At 39.7% G+C, this 12,760-nt stretch overlaps 1 protein-coding gene across 1 annotated transcript; it reads right to left on the reverse strand.

Annotated features, from left to right (window-relative positions):
- Positions 1-4,201: 4,201 nt before the first annotated feature.
- On the reverse strand, positions 4,202-5,555 carry LOC127631714 (zinc finger protein 239-like). Its single transcript, XM_052109966.1, has 2 exons — positions 5,462-5,555; positions 4,202-5,292 (listed from the first exon to the last, which is right to left on the reverse strand). Exons 1-2 carry the CDS (start codon positions 5,553-5,555, stop codon positions 4,202-4,204), a joined length of 1,185 nt encoding a protein of 394 aa, XP_051965926.1.
- Positions 5,556-12,760: the final 7,205 nt, after the last annotated feature.

A 12,760-nucleotide genomic window follows, 5' to 3' on the forward strand; every position in this document is an offset into this window, starting at 1 on the left:
GATTTGGAATGAAGGGGTGTGGCTATTCCAACGGCCCAGTCACGTGAACGCTTCAGAACGCTAAACGGGTGGGCTCTTTTGACATGTTTTAATAAGGAACCACTAAGGACAACCACATAAAATCACATTCAGCAATGCTCTAAAAAAAACACTGAGAATACTTTTGGGAGTTTTATGCTGGCACAAGTTTTTTTTTAGAAAAAAAAAAGAAAAACCTAGTTTAGTCTAATCAATTAGTCTACTCAAAAAATTGACTACAAAACTTTTTCTGAGCCGATACTTTGACTTTCCCCTAAATTGACAAACTTCACCACATAGGGCAGGTACTAGGATATGATCTTAGGTGGGGCAATGACTGTTTTGCCATCAATCCAGGTGGGGGCATCAGATATTTCTTGGGGGGTTATTACGTTACATTTACATGCTGCCATACTTCATACGAAATCGAAGAATGATGGGGTTTTTCCATTTCGAACTAAATCTAGCAAAACTAAGGTGTTTTTGAGTTGAATGATTCATAACAGCTAGCCAGCACAAACTTTAAGGAAAACTTCATATCGGCTGCTAAACACCTTACTGCCATTGGTCCTCGATCTGGAGCTACACCTACTTTGATGTACTCCAGTATGTAGGATATTTCAAGTGAGAGACCTTAATATAGGCCATCCCACACTCACAGAAAGTGAGTCTGTGTGAACGCGAGAATGTCTTTCCACACTGAGGGCATGTGAAACGCTCCTCTCAAGAATGTCTTCTCAAGTGTACATTAAGGGTGTCTTTACGCATGAAACTCTTTCCACACTGATGGCATGTATAAGGCCTCTCTCCAGTATGTGCTCTTAGATGTCTATTAAGGTCTCCAATATGCGGGAAACTTTTACCACACTGATTGCACGTGTAAGGCTTCTCTCCAGTATGAACCCTTAGGTGTTTTACAAAGGTTCCTTTATGAGTGACACTTTTTCCACACTGAGGGCAGGTGAATGTTTTTTTAGCTCTTGTTGTTGGAGTTCTGTTCTGTGAGAAATTATTTTCCATCTGTGAGCTGCTAAAACGTTTCTCTTCTCATATGACGTTATGATGTTTCTCCTCCGCTTAATTCAGGTCTTGACGTCCCTCTTTCACTTCGGTCAGATCTGAAATGAACATATTACAATGATCAAAAACCAATGAAAGATAGCAGAATGTTGTGCTCTTTGATGGACCAAAGGTTAATTTTGCCATTGTCATATTTGCATTTGTAGACAAAAAAAAAAAAAACACAGGTCGATGGCCAATTTCACTGGTACTTGTGACTGTGAGACAATAAAGGACTACTACTACTACACCGCCCCCTAACCTGTGTTGGACGCATCCGTAGTCTCCACTTTCCACCAGACAATCTGCCCCAGCGTAACTCCTCGCTGGTAAAACGCTAAAAGGTGCTAAAGTGGCGGTGGGATATAGTGATGCAAATGCACCCATTGTGCCAAGCATGTTGTGGCACAAGGCGCTTGAGCCAGCACTGAAGAGGTCTCATGTTTAAGAGACCTAATGGAATGATGGCGGATACCGCCACCACCTTAAACTCCGATGCTTTTTGAAACCGCATCAGTGGAAGTGTTCTCCCCAGTTTGAAATGAGACACACTGTAGAATGGCCTGAACACGTCCACTTGTGGAGTCAAGGCGGACTCCCAAAAAGGAGATTTGTTGGCTGGGGGTAGGGTTTGCTCTTCGCCCAGTTCACGTCGAGGCCCAAACTGTTTAGATGTTGAAGCAGTAGGTCTCTGTGCTGGCATAACAGAGCTTCTGATTGTGCCAGTAACAGCCAATCGTCGAGGTAGTTCAAGATGTACACACCACTCAGTTTCAGAGGGACGAGAAACGCATTGATGCACTCTGTGCGAAGAGCAGAGACAGTCCGAAGGGCAGGACTTTGAAGTGATACGCTGTTCCCTCAAATGCAAATCTCTAAAACATCCTGTTATGTCATACAATTTGGATATGAAAGTACGCATCCTTCAGATCTTGTGACATAAATTGATAAGATGAGTTTCGGCGTAATAATTTTGAACGGGCACTTTGTGAGTGCACGATTCAAATGTCTCAGATCCAGGACCGGCCGAAGCCCACCGTCTTTCTATGGGACAAGAAAATAACACCTGTTAAACCCTTTTTGGGCTTGACAATTTGTCACAACCTCGATCACACTTTCACAAGGAAATTGTGTATTTTGGCTCGTAACACTAGCGCGTCTTTGGACGAAACCATGGAAGACAGAAAGCCGTTGAAACGGGGTTGCCAGCGTGCAAATTGGATCGTTTTATGCACCCATTCTGAAACACCCATTATGGCTCACCACGCATCCGCAAACAGGACAGAGGGCAATTTGGTTCGCTCAATGTATAACAATGCGTCGCTCATCATAGGGAAGCAGCCAATTTAACAAGTTAATTAAGTGCAATTAATTGCATTGCCCCCGGACCGTAATAAGGAAGATTCCTGAGAAATGCAAGCTTGTAGTACCACCTGTTTACTCCAGAGGGCAGTAAGTGAAACTTCAGCTGTATAGCAATGCGCAGTTTATACAGTGAAGAAAACAACCCTTCAGCAGGCAGCACAACACAAACATACGTTACGTTCTTGCATTCAAAACACTTGGAGTGCAAATTGAAACGCATTGATGAATGTAATGCCTTTTCATTATCTGAATATTTTATATAATTTTTAAAGATAACTGTATAATTATTTCATCATTAATTAGCAAATATTTGTATTAATCGGGACACCATGCAATCATTTGATTAAAAACTTTTAAACAATTGACAGCCCTAATTCCTACATAACCAACTATTAACTGTTATGTTTCATTCACACATAAAACTGTTTTGGTCTTTATTTCAATAGTTCCCTGTTGTCGGCTAATGAATTATGGTGATGACCAAGATGTTCTGTAAATTGTCACATTAAGCCCATTTCATTGATATTAACAAGCAAATATAATCACTTGATATCTATTTATAAAAGGAGGGACAAGTCCAAGTAATTATTCTTTGTGTTAATCAACATTATGCCACAAATGATAATGTGAGCTTAACTTGTTTTGAATATCTTGTCAAAACTATCTAATCTGTAGCTGGTTAATTTAAACTCGTTCAAAATCACCGACAAATGATGGGCAATTTTCATATTAAAACGTCACATCTCTCAACATAAATACTAAGCGTTTCTGTATTCTAAACTCAAGCATAAAATAACAATACTAGCTGTAAAACACGTTGTTTATCGATACTGAAGCGTTTCGAATCACTGAAAACACTGATTTCTTGGCGTCCCTTCACGTGCATGCCAAATCAAATTAATCAGCCACACGAACAAGCTTTGCGCAAACTCTACAAAACACACCAACTTATTGCAATAAAATTAAATGATATGATATGATTTGTTTTAGCTGCAGGAACACTTACCACTCTTCAGCCAACGAACTGAGTGTACTGAATAGGAGCGAGAAGAGGAAACGGAATGTACGTCATCTCTTAAAGGGAAAGTGAGCTGCCTGTAAAGCCGTAAGAGAATTACTTTTTTTTCAGACCATGGATTCCCTCAGGATTTTCCTATGGGTTTTTATAATGGCAGTTTTTGATTTGAGTATAAGGCGTTCATTTAAGTTATTTGAAAATGTTGTCCTCTAACATGAATTGCACAAGAGACTATTTAGCAGAGGCTATTTAAATGATTGGGAGAAATTGGAACGCCCAGCGCTCAACGGATGTAGACAGGAAGTCCCGCCTTACAGTTAAAAGAGCCAATCACCTTTAAGACAAACGACTGTAGAACGCGCATGCGCATTAGTTATACACGCCGGGAAAATTGCGTTTTGTATTTTAATAAGGTAAATAAGCACAATGATAACAGTTTTGTCCAGTTTTATAATGATTTGGAACATGTTCCTTGATCGTAATGTTCACCAACCGTTTTTGAGTGAAGGAAAAACTTTAATTTCACATTGTCATACAGACCCCAAAAAAAGCCACCATATTTTTGACCGGCAAAGACAGTTTATTAGTTCATACATAAGGAATACTCAAAAGTTATGGTCAGCTAAACTACAAAACACAAGTTTATTGAACTTTAGTTTCACATGTTAAGTTTTACAGTCCAACTTGTAGCTAAAAAATAACAAAATGTTGACAAAATTCAACTGCAAAGACTCTTTTGGATTATTCTGATGAAACCGAATGCTGTAATTGTTTCTCTCGATTATGCACTCTCTGATGTATTTTCATGTTTTCAGGCCAACTGAAGCACTTGTCACAATGTGAGCACTTGTAAGGTTTCTCTCCCGTATGAATTCTCCGGTGCTTATTCAGTTGGCTGGCTGAAGTAAAGGCCTTCCCACACTCAGAGCACACGTGATCTTTTACACCAGCATGTCTTTTCTGGTGATCCTTCAAATTGTCCAGTCGCGAAAAAAACTTTCCACAATCAGAACACCGGTGCGGCTTCTCGTTTGTATGAACCTGCAGGTGTGTCGTCAGACGTGATTTTGTTGTAAATCGTTTACGGCACCGATCGCACTCAAATGGCTTTTCACCAGAGTGACTGCGCATGTGATATTTGAGATTCGTTTTTTCGGAGAAACTTTTTTCACAAAGTTGACATGCGTATGGCTTCTCTCCGCTGTGAATTTTCATGTGCTTCCTAAGATTTTTTTGACACACATACCCCTGTCCGCACTGAGGGCACGTGTAAGGCTTCTCTCCGGTGTGAATTCTCATGTGAATCTTCAGGTTTTCTTTTTTTGAGATGCACTTTCCACACTCGGGGCAGATGAAACCCTTCTCTGTGATTTCTGTGTGAGTTCTCGTGTGAATCTTAAGGCCTTCTTTACGTGCAAAACTCTTCCCACACTGAAGACACATATAAGGATTCTCTCCGGTGTGAACTCTCATGTGAATCTTCAGGTTTTCTTTTTGTGTGATGCTCTTTCCACACAGAGGACATGTGTAAGGTGTCTTCCCGGTGTGAATGGTCATGTGTCTATTGAGATGTGCTTTACACGTGTAACTCTTTTCACAGTGAAGGCACGCGTGAGGCCTCTCTCTAATGTGAATTGTTAAATGCATCTCAAGGTTGTCTTGACATGCAAAAGTCTCTCCACACTGAACGCAGATCAAAGAGTTTTCCGCTTCTGTTTCATGTGAGAAATGCAAAGTCTCTGAGCAACCATCGCTGTCTCCTGTTATGATGTAATGATGTTTCTCCTCCATTTCATTGAGGTCTTCAAGGCCCTCTTGCCGTTCCATCACGTCTGAAAAGAACACATTTATTCATCAACAATCAATTGAGGCACAAATGTGAAAACAAAACTGACTCCTTGTTTATTAGCAGAGAATTACATTTGAATATTCTGCTATTAAGCTTTGTTACATGAATGTTCCTCAGCAGTCAATAATGAAGAATCAAGAATGGACACCAACCTCTTTGTTCCTCTGTATCTTCATGGTTCATTCTGCACGATTCTGGATCACTAATGTCCTCACTTTCCTCTTTAAAAAACTCAAATGTTTCCATATTACATCACACAGATTTCAGCTGTTGCATCTGGAGTTCTTCCAGCTGGTCTGAAGCACTTCTTCTCTTGTAGGATGGTGGGAATATTCACAGTATTTATTGGGGAATTCTTGTGGGAGTGGCTTCAATGGAGGTGTCATTTGTGATCACAATACGGATCTTCAGAAGACCAGATCTGCCAAAATAAAAACAAAATACATGTCTGAAATTAAGCAATTTTGATATTCTCAATTTTATATATACAGTTTTGTTCCACACCTATGTGGTGCCGTTTGTAAATAAAACACATGTCAAAAAATGGTCAAGTTTGGTCGGTTTTAGCCAAAAAAAAAAAAAAAATGTAAATAAATTTTTTTTTTTTTTTCAAAACATCTACAATTTTTAAGCATTTATACCAATATATTTTATATAAATGATAAATCTTAATGTTCAATATAAATCCTAAATATACATTTAAATTACGGCTGTCAATCGATTAATATTTATACGTTTGCGTTGTTCTGCCTACTGAAGTGTTTTCTTCACTGTATAAACTGTGTGTTGCTCATACAGCTGAAATTTCACTTACTGCCCCCTGGAGTAAACAGGTGGTACTACAAGCGTGCATTTCTCAGGAATCTTCCTTATTATGGTGCGATTAATTGCGTTATTTTTTTTACGTATAATTTTTTGTCAAATTAATCGCACTGAATGAACGCATTAGTTAATTAGACAGCCCTAGTTAATATATTACATCTAAAAGTAAATCTCAAATACAAAAATTGTATATAAATATTATATATAATATATGCTAAAAGTGGCTACAATGACACACTGATTTGGAAACTATTAATTGCCATATATTGTAGATAAAAATCAATCTACAATATCCTTGAAACATGTATCTGAATCCTTACAGAATATATGTAAATTGTCTGGTCTTTTATATAATTATCTGTTTAAAAACAGATAATGAAGGTGACAATCTGACACCTTCTGACACAAGCAAACTATTCCATAATATAGGACCCACAACCGAAAAGGCTCTCCCTCCTCGCGTGGGACATCGAAGGGATATTGATCACCGCATCTTAGACTTCTAGGTGGATTGTAAGGATGTAGTAAGTCTGATAAGTAACTGGGAGCTTGGTTGTGTAATAGTTTATAAACAAACAATACAATTTTAAAATCAATTCTAGCTTGAACCGGCAGCCAGTGAAGTGATTTTAAAATGGGGGTAACATGATCGTACTTCCGACCTCCTTTTAGAAATTTTGCTGCTGCATTTTGAACTAATTGGAGATGAACAATAAAGATGCGTACACACTGCCAGTGACTTTGTCGCTGCAGGTCGCCAGTGGCTGGCGGTGAAGTCGCTAGTGGGCGTTCCCACTACTGGTTGCCTAGTAACGTTTAGAAATGACATTCACGGATGTCATTCCATTGCTGTTGACAGCAAATCGCTTTTCTTGGCGCTAAAAGCAACATTTTGGAGGGAAAAGACTAAATATAAATGGTATCAGTACATAAAATGCTTTATATCAAAGATGAATGAGAAACAAGGCGTGCTCTTTGCCATAGCGGCTGTTTATCTGCGGCGAAAACGCAAACGCCGGTCTGTCTGGGTCCACAAAACCATTCAATCTCGGAGTCAGCACGGCCAGTACCACCGGCTGGTGCAAGAGCTGCGGCTGGATATACCATATCCATATCATAGAGCACTGGAAAATTGCTAACAGCAAGAATTAGCCTTTCATCCATCTTTCCGTTATTGCAGGAGCTGGAGAGAGAGAGAGAGAGAGAGAGAGAGAGAAAGAGAATTATCATGTGAGCTCTCCCGTCTTCTCTCCTATTGGCTGTCGCTTCCGTAAGTCGCTCTTCATTTCGCGTCGCTGGACACGCCCACATCTAGTCGCCAACGGTCGCGACAGCTCGTGTCGCCGGAAGTCGCTGTGCTCTCAATGAAAATGAATGGGATGGAGTCGCTGGCAGTGTGTACGCAGCTTAAGAGATTTGGGAATTCCACAATAGAGAGAATTGCAGTAATCCAGACGAGAAGTGATGAAAGCATGAACTGCTATCTCTAACGTTTTACTAAACCAATAATTGGTTTTTGGTGTATAATCAAATCTTTTTTTTACATTTCTATTAGAGCCGTTGATTTAACACCTTAATTCAGTGCGATTACATATATATAAAAAAATAATGCGTTAAAAAAAAAATGAATGCAATTAATCATGCCCCGGACCTTAATAAGCTATATAACTACCATGGGAGCAATTCAAGCTTGAAGTACCACCTGTTTTCAGTAGGGAGCAGTGAGCGAAACTCCAGCTGTACAGACAACAAACTACACTTTCCGACAGCAGACAGCACAAGCTGAGAACATGTTCTTGCGTCTTCTTTGTTGCTGCATTATCCAGTAGAGCAGGGACGGATTAACGACCGGGGGCCAATGGGGCCAGTGCCCCTTGACTACCAGGGGGCCCTTGACTGCACGGGGGTGCCCTGGGCTTTAAGGCTGCGTGATCTAGTTTGGTGACCCCCCCCCAAAACAACTTTTGGACATGAAAAATTAACCCACCACCACCCCCAATCAACAACTTTTGGGCATGAACAACTTTTGGGTGGAGGGGGGGCCCTTGGAGATAATTGGCCCCAGGCTTTGCAAGTCATAATCAGTCCCTGCAGTAGAGTACTTAACAATCAACGTTTTCTTAATAGACTACACGTTTTATGTAATTCGTCTCTGTCTACTCTGTTTTATAATGAAATGGAGTAGTTACAGAAAAAGTGGTTTTGGAGTACCCCAAATAATAACATTAAGAACGCGTTTTATTATCCCAAACAAAGTCTAATTTGAGATAATAATTTTCAGTTTCCAGTCCTTTTCAGTGCCTACCTAGAACTCAAAGTGCTCAACATTTTAAAATCACTGATTTACAATAAGCAAATCGTCACGTTTGACACCGACTGAGGGGTCACAGTAGGATCACGCGCCCCCTAGCGTCAACCCGGCAAAGTCTCGAAACAGTGTGACGTCACGAAGCTTCGATTGCTATAATCACGTGACGTGGCAAGTTTGATATGCTGCTGGTCCGGAACAAAAGAAGGTTTCGAACGCGCCCATCACAGCTGAGCAAAACAACACTGCCAGAGACCTTCTGATGCACGTGCACATGCGCCGACTACTAACAAATATCATTTATTTTTTCTTTCAGTTTTCTCGCGAAAGGGTTTAAACGGGTCGATTTGCAATGCTGCGTGAAAGGGAGTAAATTAAGTCAGAATTGCATTACTAAGCCTACATTATTTTGGTATGATGATATTCTAACATTTAATACAATCAGCATAACAACTGTATGAACCTGTAAGGAATTAATAGAACAAAAGAAGAGCTGCATTAAACAACATAAGTGGTGAAGCCCCAATCACCATAACAGAACTGAGCAATACGGTCACTACAAGACACCATTAGTAACACACAAGCATAAAATAATAAGTAGTTGTGGCCCATCGAAAACATTGATTTCTTAGTGTAGTTTCACTCCACGTGCGAACAACAAACTTCATGCAAACTTTAAAAAACACATTTATTATTGCAATAAAAACATAAATGACATAAATATTTAATGAGCAATAGCAGCACTCAACTACCTCCCTCCAGGCGCACTTAGTGTAAAGTAAAGGAAAAATAGACGGAACTGGAGTGTACGTTTCTCTTAAAGGGACAGTGTTTAATTTCAACGATCTACCTTTCAGTATATTATCAGGAGTAGAGCCCGAAGCCATTTGTTTTGAGAATAATGGCTGGCTGATGAAGTTATTGGCTGGCTAGCCGGCAAAACCTAAATGGCTGCTGCAGCCGCCAAACTTTTCATAGCTGCAAATGGCTGAAGCTGCCACTTCATGTCTACAGATGTCTATGTTATACTGATTTACTAGATCTCAATATTTCCAAGCAATGCATGGCTTACACTATATTTCTACAAAATGCAATACAATGTAATAAAGAAAACACCAGATTTTACTTTCACAACGTACATATTTGCTATAGTGTTGGCGCATTCAATAGCCACTGTAACGTTAGTGAATAATGTCCCTGATGCTGTGTAAGAATGCACACTTGTCAAACTTCACGGAGTAACGTTATGCATATATTTATGACATGTACAGTAATTCGCTGTTCAACTTTATAGTTAAGGCGAGACACTACGGGTGAATAGGGTAAAAATTTTAACTAGCAGATATCACCATGAAACTTTCCCAGTTGATTAGTTACATTAAGATGAGAAAAAAAATGTATTACAAGTTTTCTTTAATTTAATGTTTAAATATGCAAATTAGGCAATACCTAATTAAATATGTGCTAATTTGCATATATTTTAAAAAACGAAATCTGAGTATTGGATAAAGCCAGGTTAAAAATATTTTTTTCATTGTGTTCACATAGATGGGGAAAAAATTACAGAGGGATTTATGGATATCTACTTTTGTTATCCTGTAAATCAGAATATAATGATTTTCGCCATGTTTTTTGGAATAAAATGTTATATATATATCAGGCTAGGAATAATATATTTACAAATCCCTCTGTAAATGTCTTCATAATATAACAAGGTACTACTGAAGTGGAGATTTCGGACTTGGAGTATGAGAGAAAGGTCATTTTGAGAAAACGGGCTTTAAAGATTTATCATCAGCCAATGAGATCGCGCATTCAGTCTTTTTACTTTCACGATTGGTTGCTGATAAAAAGGAAATGACCATATTTGGATCCAACAGGATTGTACAGAAGAGAGAGAGCTTCCTAAAGGTGCGTACACACTGCCAGCGACTTTATCGCTGCAGGTCGCCAGTGGCTGGCGGTGAAGTCGCTAGTGGGCGTTCCCACTACTGGTTGCCTAGTAACGTTTATAAATGACATTCACGGATGTCATTCCATTGCTGTTGACAGCGAATCTCTTTTCTTGCCACTAAAAATAAACATTTTGGAGGGAAAAGACTAAATATAAATGGAATCAGTACATAAAATGCTTTATATAAAAGATGAATGAGAAACCAGGCGTGCTGTTTGCCAGAGCGGCTGTTTATCTGCGGCGAAAATGCAAATGCCGTTCTGTCTGGGTCCATAAAATCCCCGCGATCTCAGATACACCTTTCCACGCAGTATTTTTCTTAAAAATGTCCTTGTACGTGGGAAGAGACATATCATAGAGCACTGGAAAATTTCTAACAGCAAGAATTAGCCTTTCATCCACCTTTCCGTTACTGCAGGAGCTGAGAGACAGAGAGAGAAGGATCACGTGAGCTCTCCCGTCTTCTCTCCTATTGGCTGTCGCTTCCGTTAGTCACTCCAAAGTTGAACTTTTCTCAACTTTGTCGCGTCGCTGGACACGCCCACATCTAGCGCCAACGGTCGCGACAGCTCGTGTCGCCGGAAGTCGCTGTTCTCGCATTGAAAATGAATGATATTGAGTCGCTGTGGCGCGCGATGTCGCTGGCAGTGTGTACGCACCTTAACGGTTCTTGTGATGAGACGAAGTGTAGTAAAATAAAGACCTAAATGTGTATTTCGAACTTTTCTTTCACCACAAGTCTGAAAGAAGACATGTTATTGAAGACAAAGACAAATATCCAAAAATCTCAAAATTGACCAGTAAAAAAAAAAACGATGTTTTTGCCTGCAGTGTCTCGCCTTAATATAAACACACACTGTTATCAGTATTATTTTGGACAAAGTTTCACTTCAATGTACACTGAAGCATGCGTTGTGAATTAGCAATGTGGAAACGGTGGTTTGTTACTGCAGTAATATCACGTTCAATGCTATAAATCTCTCCGTTTCAGAATATTTGGTTCATAACATCAATCTTTGATTCAGGTGTTTGTGCAACCGTGCCCTGAAGATTTAACAAAAGTCTGGGTAGGCCTAAGTTAAAAAAAAAAAAAAGTAAGTAGGAATTAGGAAAGTATGTGAGAAGTGAGATCAAAATTACCTTGCTTACTTCTTTCCGCCATTTCACCTCAGTGCGAGAAAAACATGCATCGCTTCTTCTGTACGGAAAACGAGCAATTTTAATTGGTCGTCAATTCACTGTGAGTCTGTGTATCGTAGCAACGAGCACAAGACTGTGCTGTTATGAATCCAGTGGGAAAATAGATATCGTGTATTGTTTATATATTTCGTGTGTGTATGTCTCTATGTGATAGAATTATTATTTGATGCAAATAATTCTAGCCGGCTCAGCCAACTTTATCAGATGGCGGCTCAATTTGGCTTACGAAATTATTGGCTGGCGCAAATGGCGGCGGCTGAAATTCTAAATGGGCAAATGGCGGCGCCTGGCGGCGGCGTCGGGGTCTAACCAGGAGAGGTCTTGCTTAAAATACTGTTTTCATGTGTGAGTTACGAAACAGCACATAAACGCCCCTTCAGTTTGTAATTACAACTGGAAAACTTGATGCATGCTTTCCGATTTGGGAGGAGGAGCCATAAACATTCAACATGGCGGACGAAAGTACAGTTTCTGTTGTGAATTAAATATTTTATTACTTTTTAATTTATGCCGTTTTCAGTCCTATACATTTACTTGTATCAATAACCATTCGATGTATATTGTACATTTTTTACATAGAGAAAATTGCATATTTTGCCCAAAATTCCGTTATCTGACTAACATGTATTACGATGTCAAAATAAGAGCTCCCTAAGAAATTAGAGAGTCTGCCGGGGCGTTAAAGTGCCCTTCAAGTGGAGTCGGAAATATTGTACAAGTTCCACATAAATGCACATAATAAAACACATAAATGACCATGCAAAATTGATTTAAGTCAGTGACGTGGCACTCATCTATTGTATTATTTAAAATGGCACAATTTCTTGAATGCACCTCTTCTACAATGAGCATATTTTCAATTCCTGAATTTAAAGTCATTTTGATATTTTCTCTGGGACTTTAGGTCAAAAATGTCATGTGGTGCCACCATTGACTGTTAAAAAAGATGGGCGACGCCCCTTCGCTCTTTTCCATTGGTGAGAACTGAAGCCGCCAGTGTCCCGATATGGCGCTGACATCTTGGGACTTGAGTCTGCGCAGTTGCGATTTCGGGACCAGACCTGCGCAGTAGTGAGCAGGAAGTAAAGCCGCGAAATCAAGGCCCCGCCCTCACTCTCGCTGAATCAATCGCAAGGACATGCCCCTGCACTTTTGACTTATGACGGT

The sequence above is a fragment of the Xyrauchen texanus genome, chromosome 38 (genome assembly GCF_025860055.1).
Source record: "Xyrauchen texanus isolate HMW12.3.18 chromosome 38, RBS_HiC_50CHRs, whole genome shotgun sequence".
Lineage (NCBI taxonomy): Eukaryota > Metazoa > Chordata > Actinopteri > Cypriniformes > Catostomidae > Xyrauchen > Xyrauchen texanus.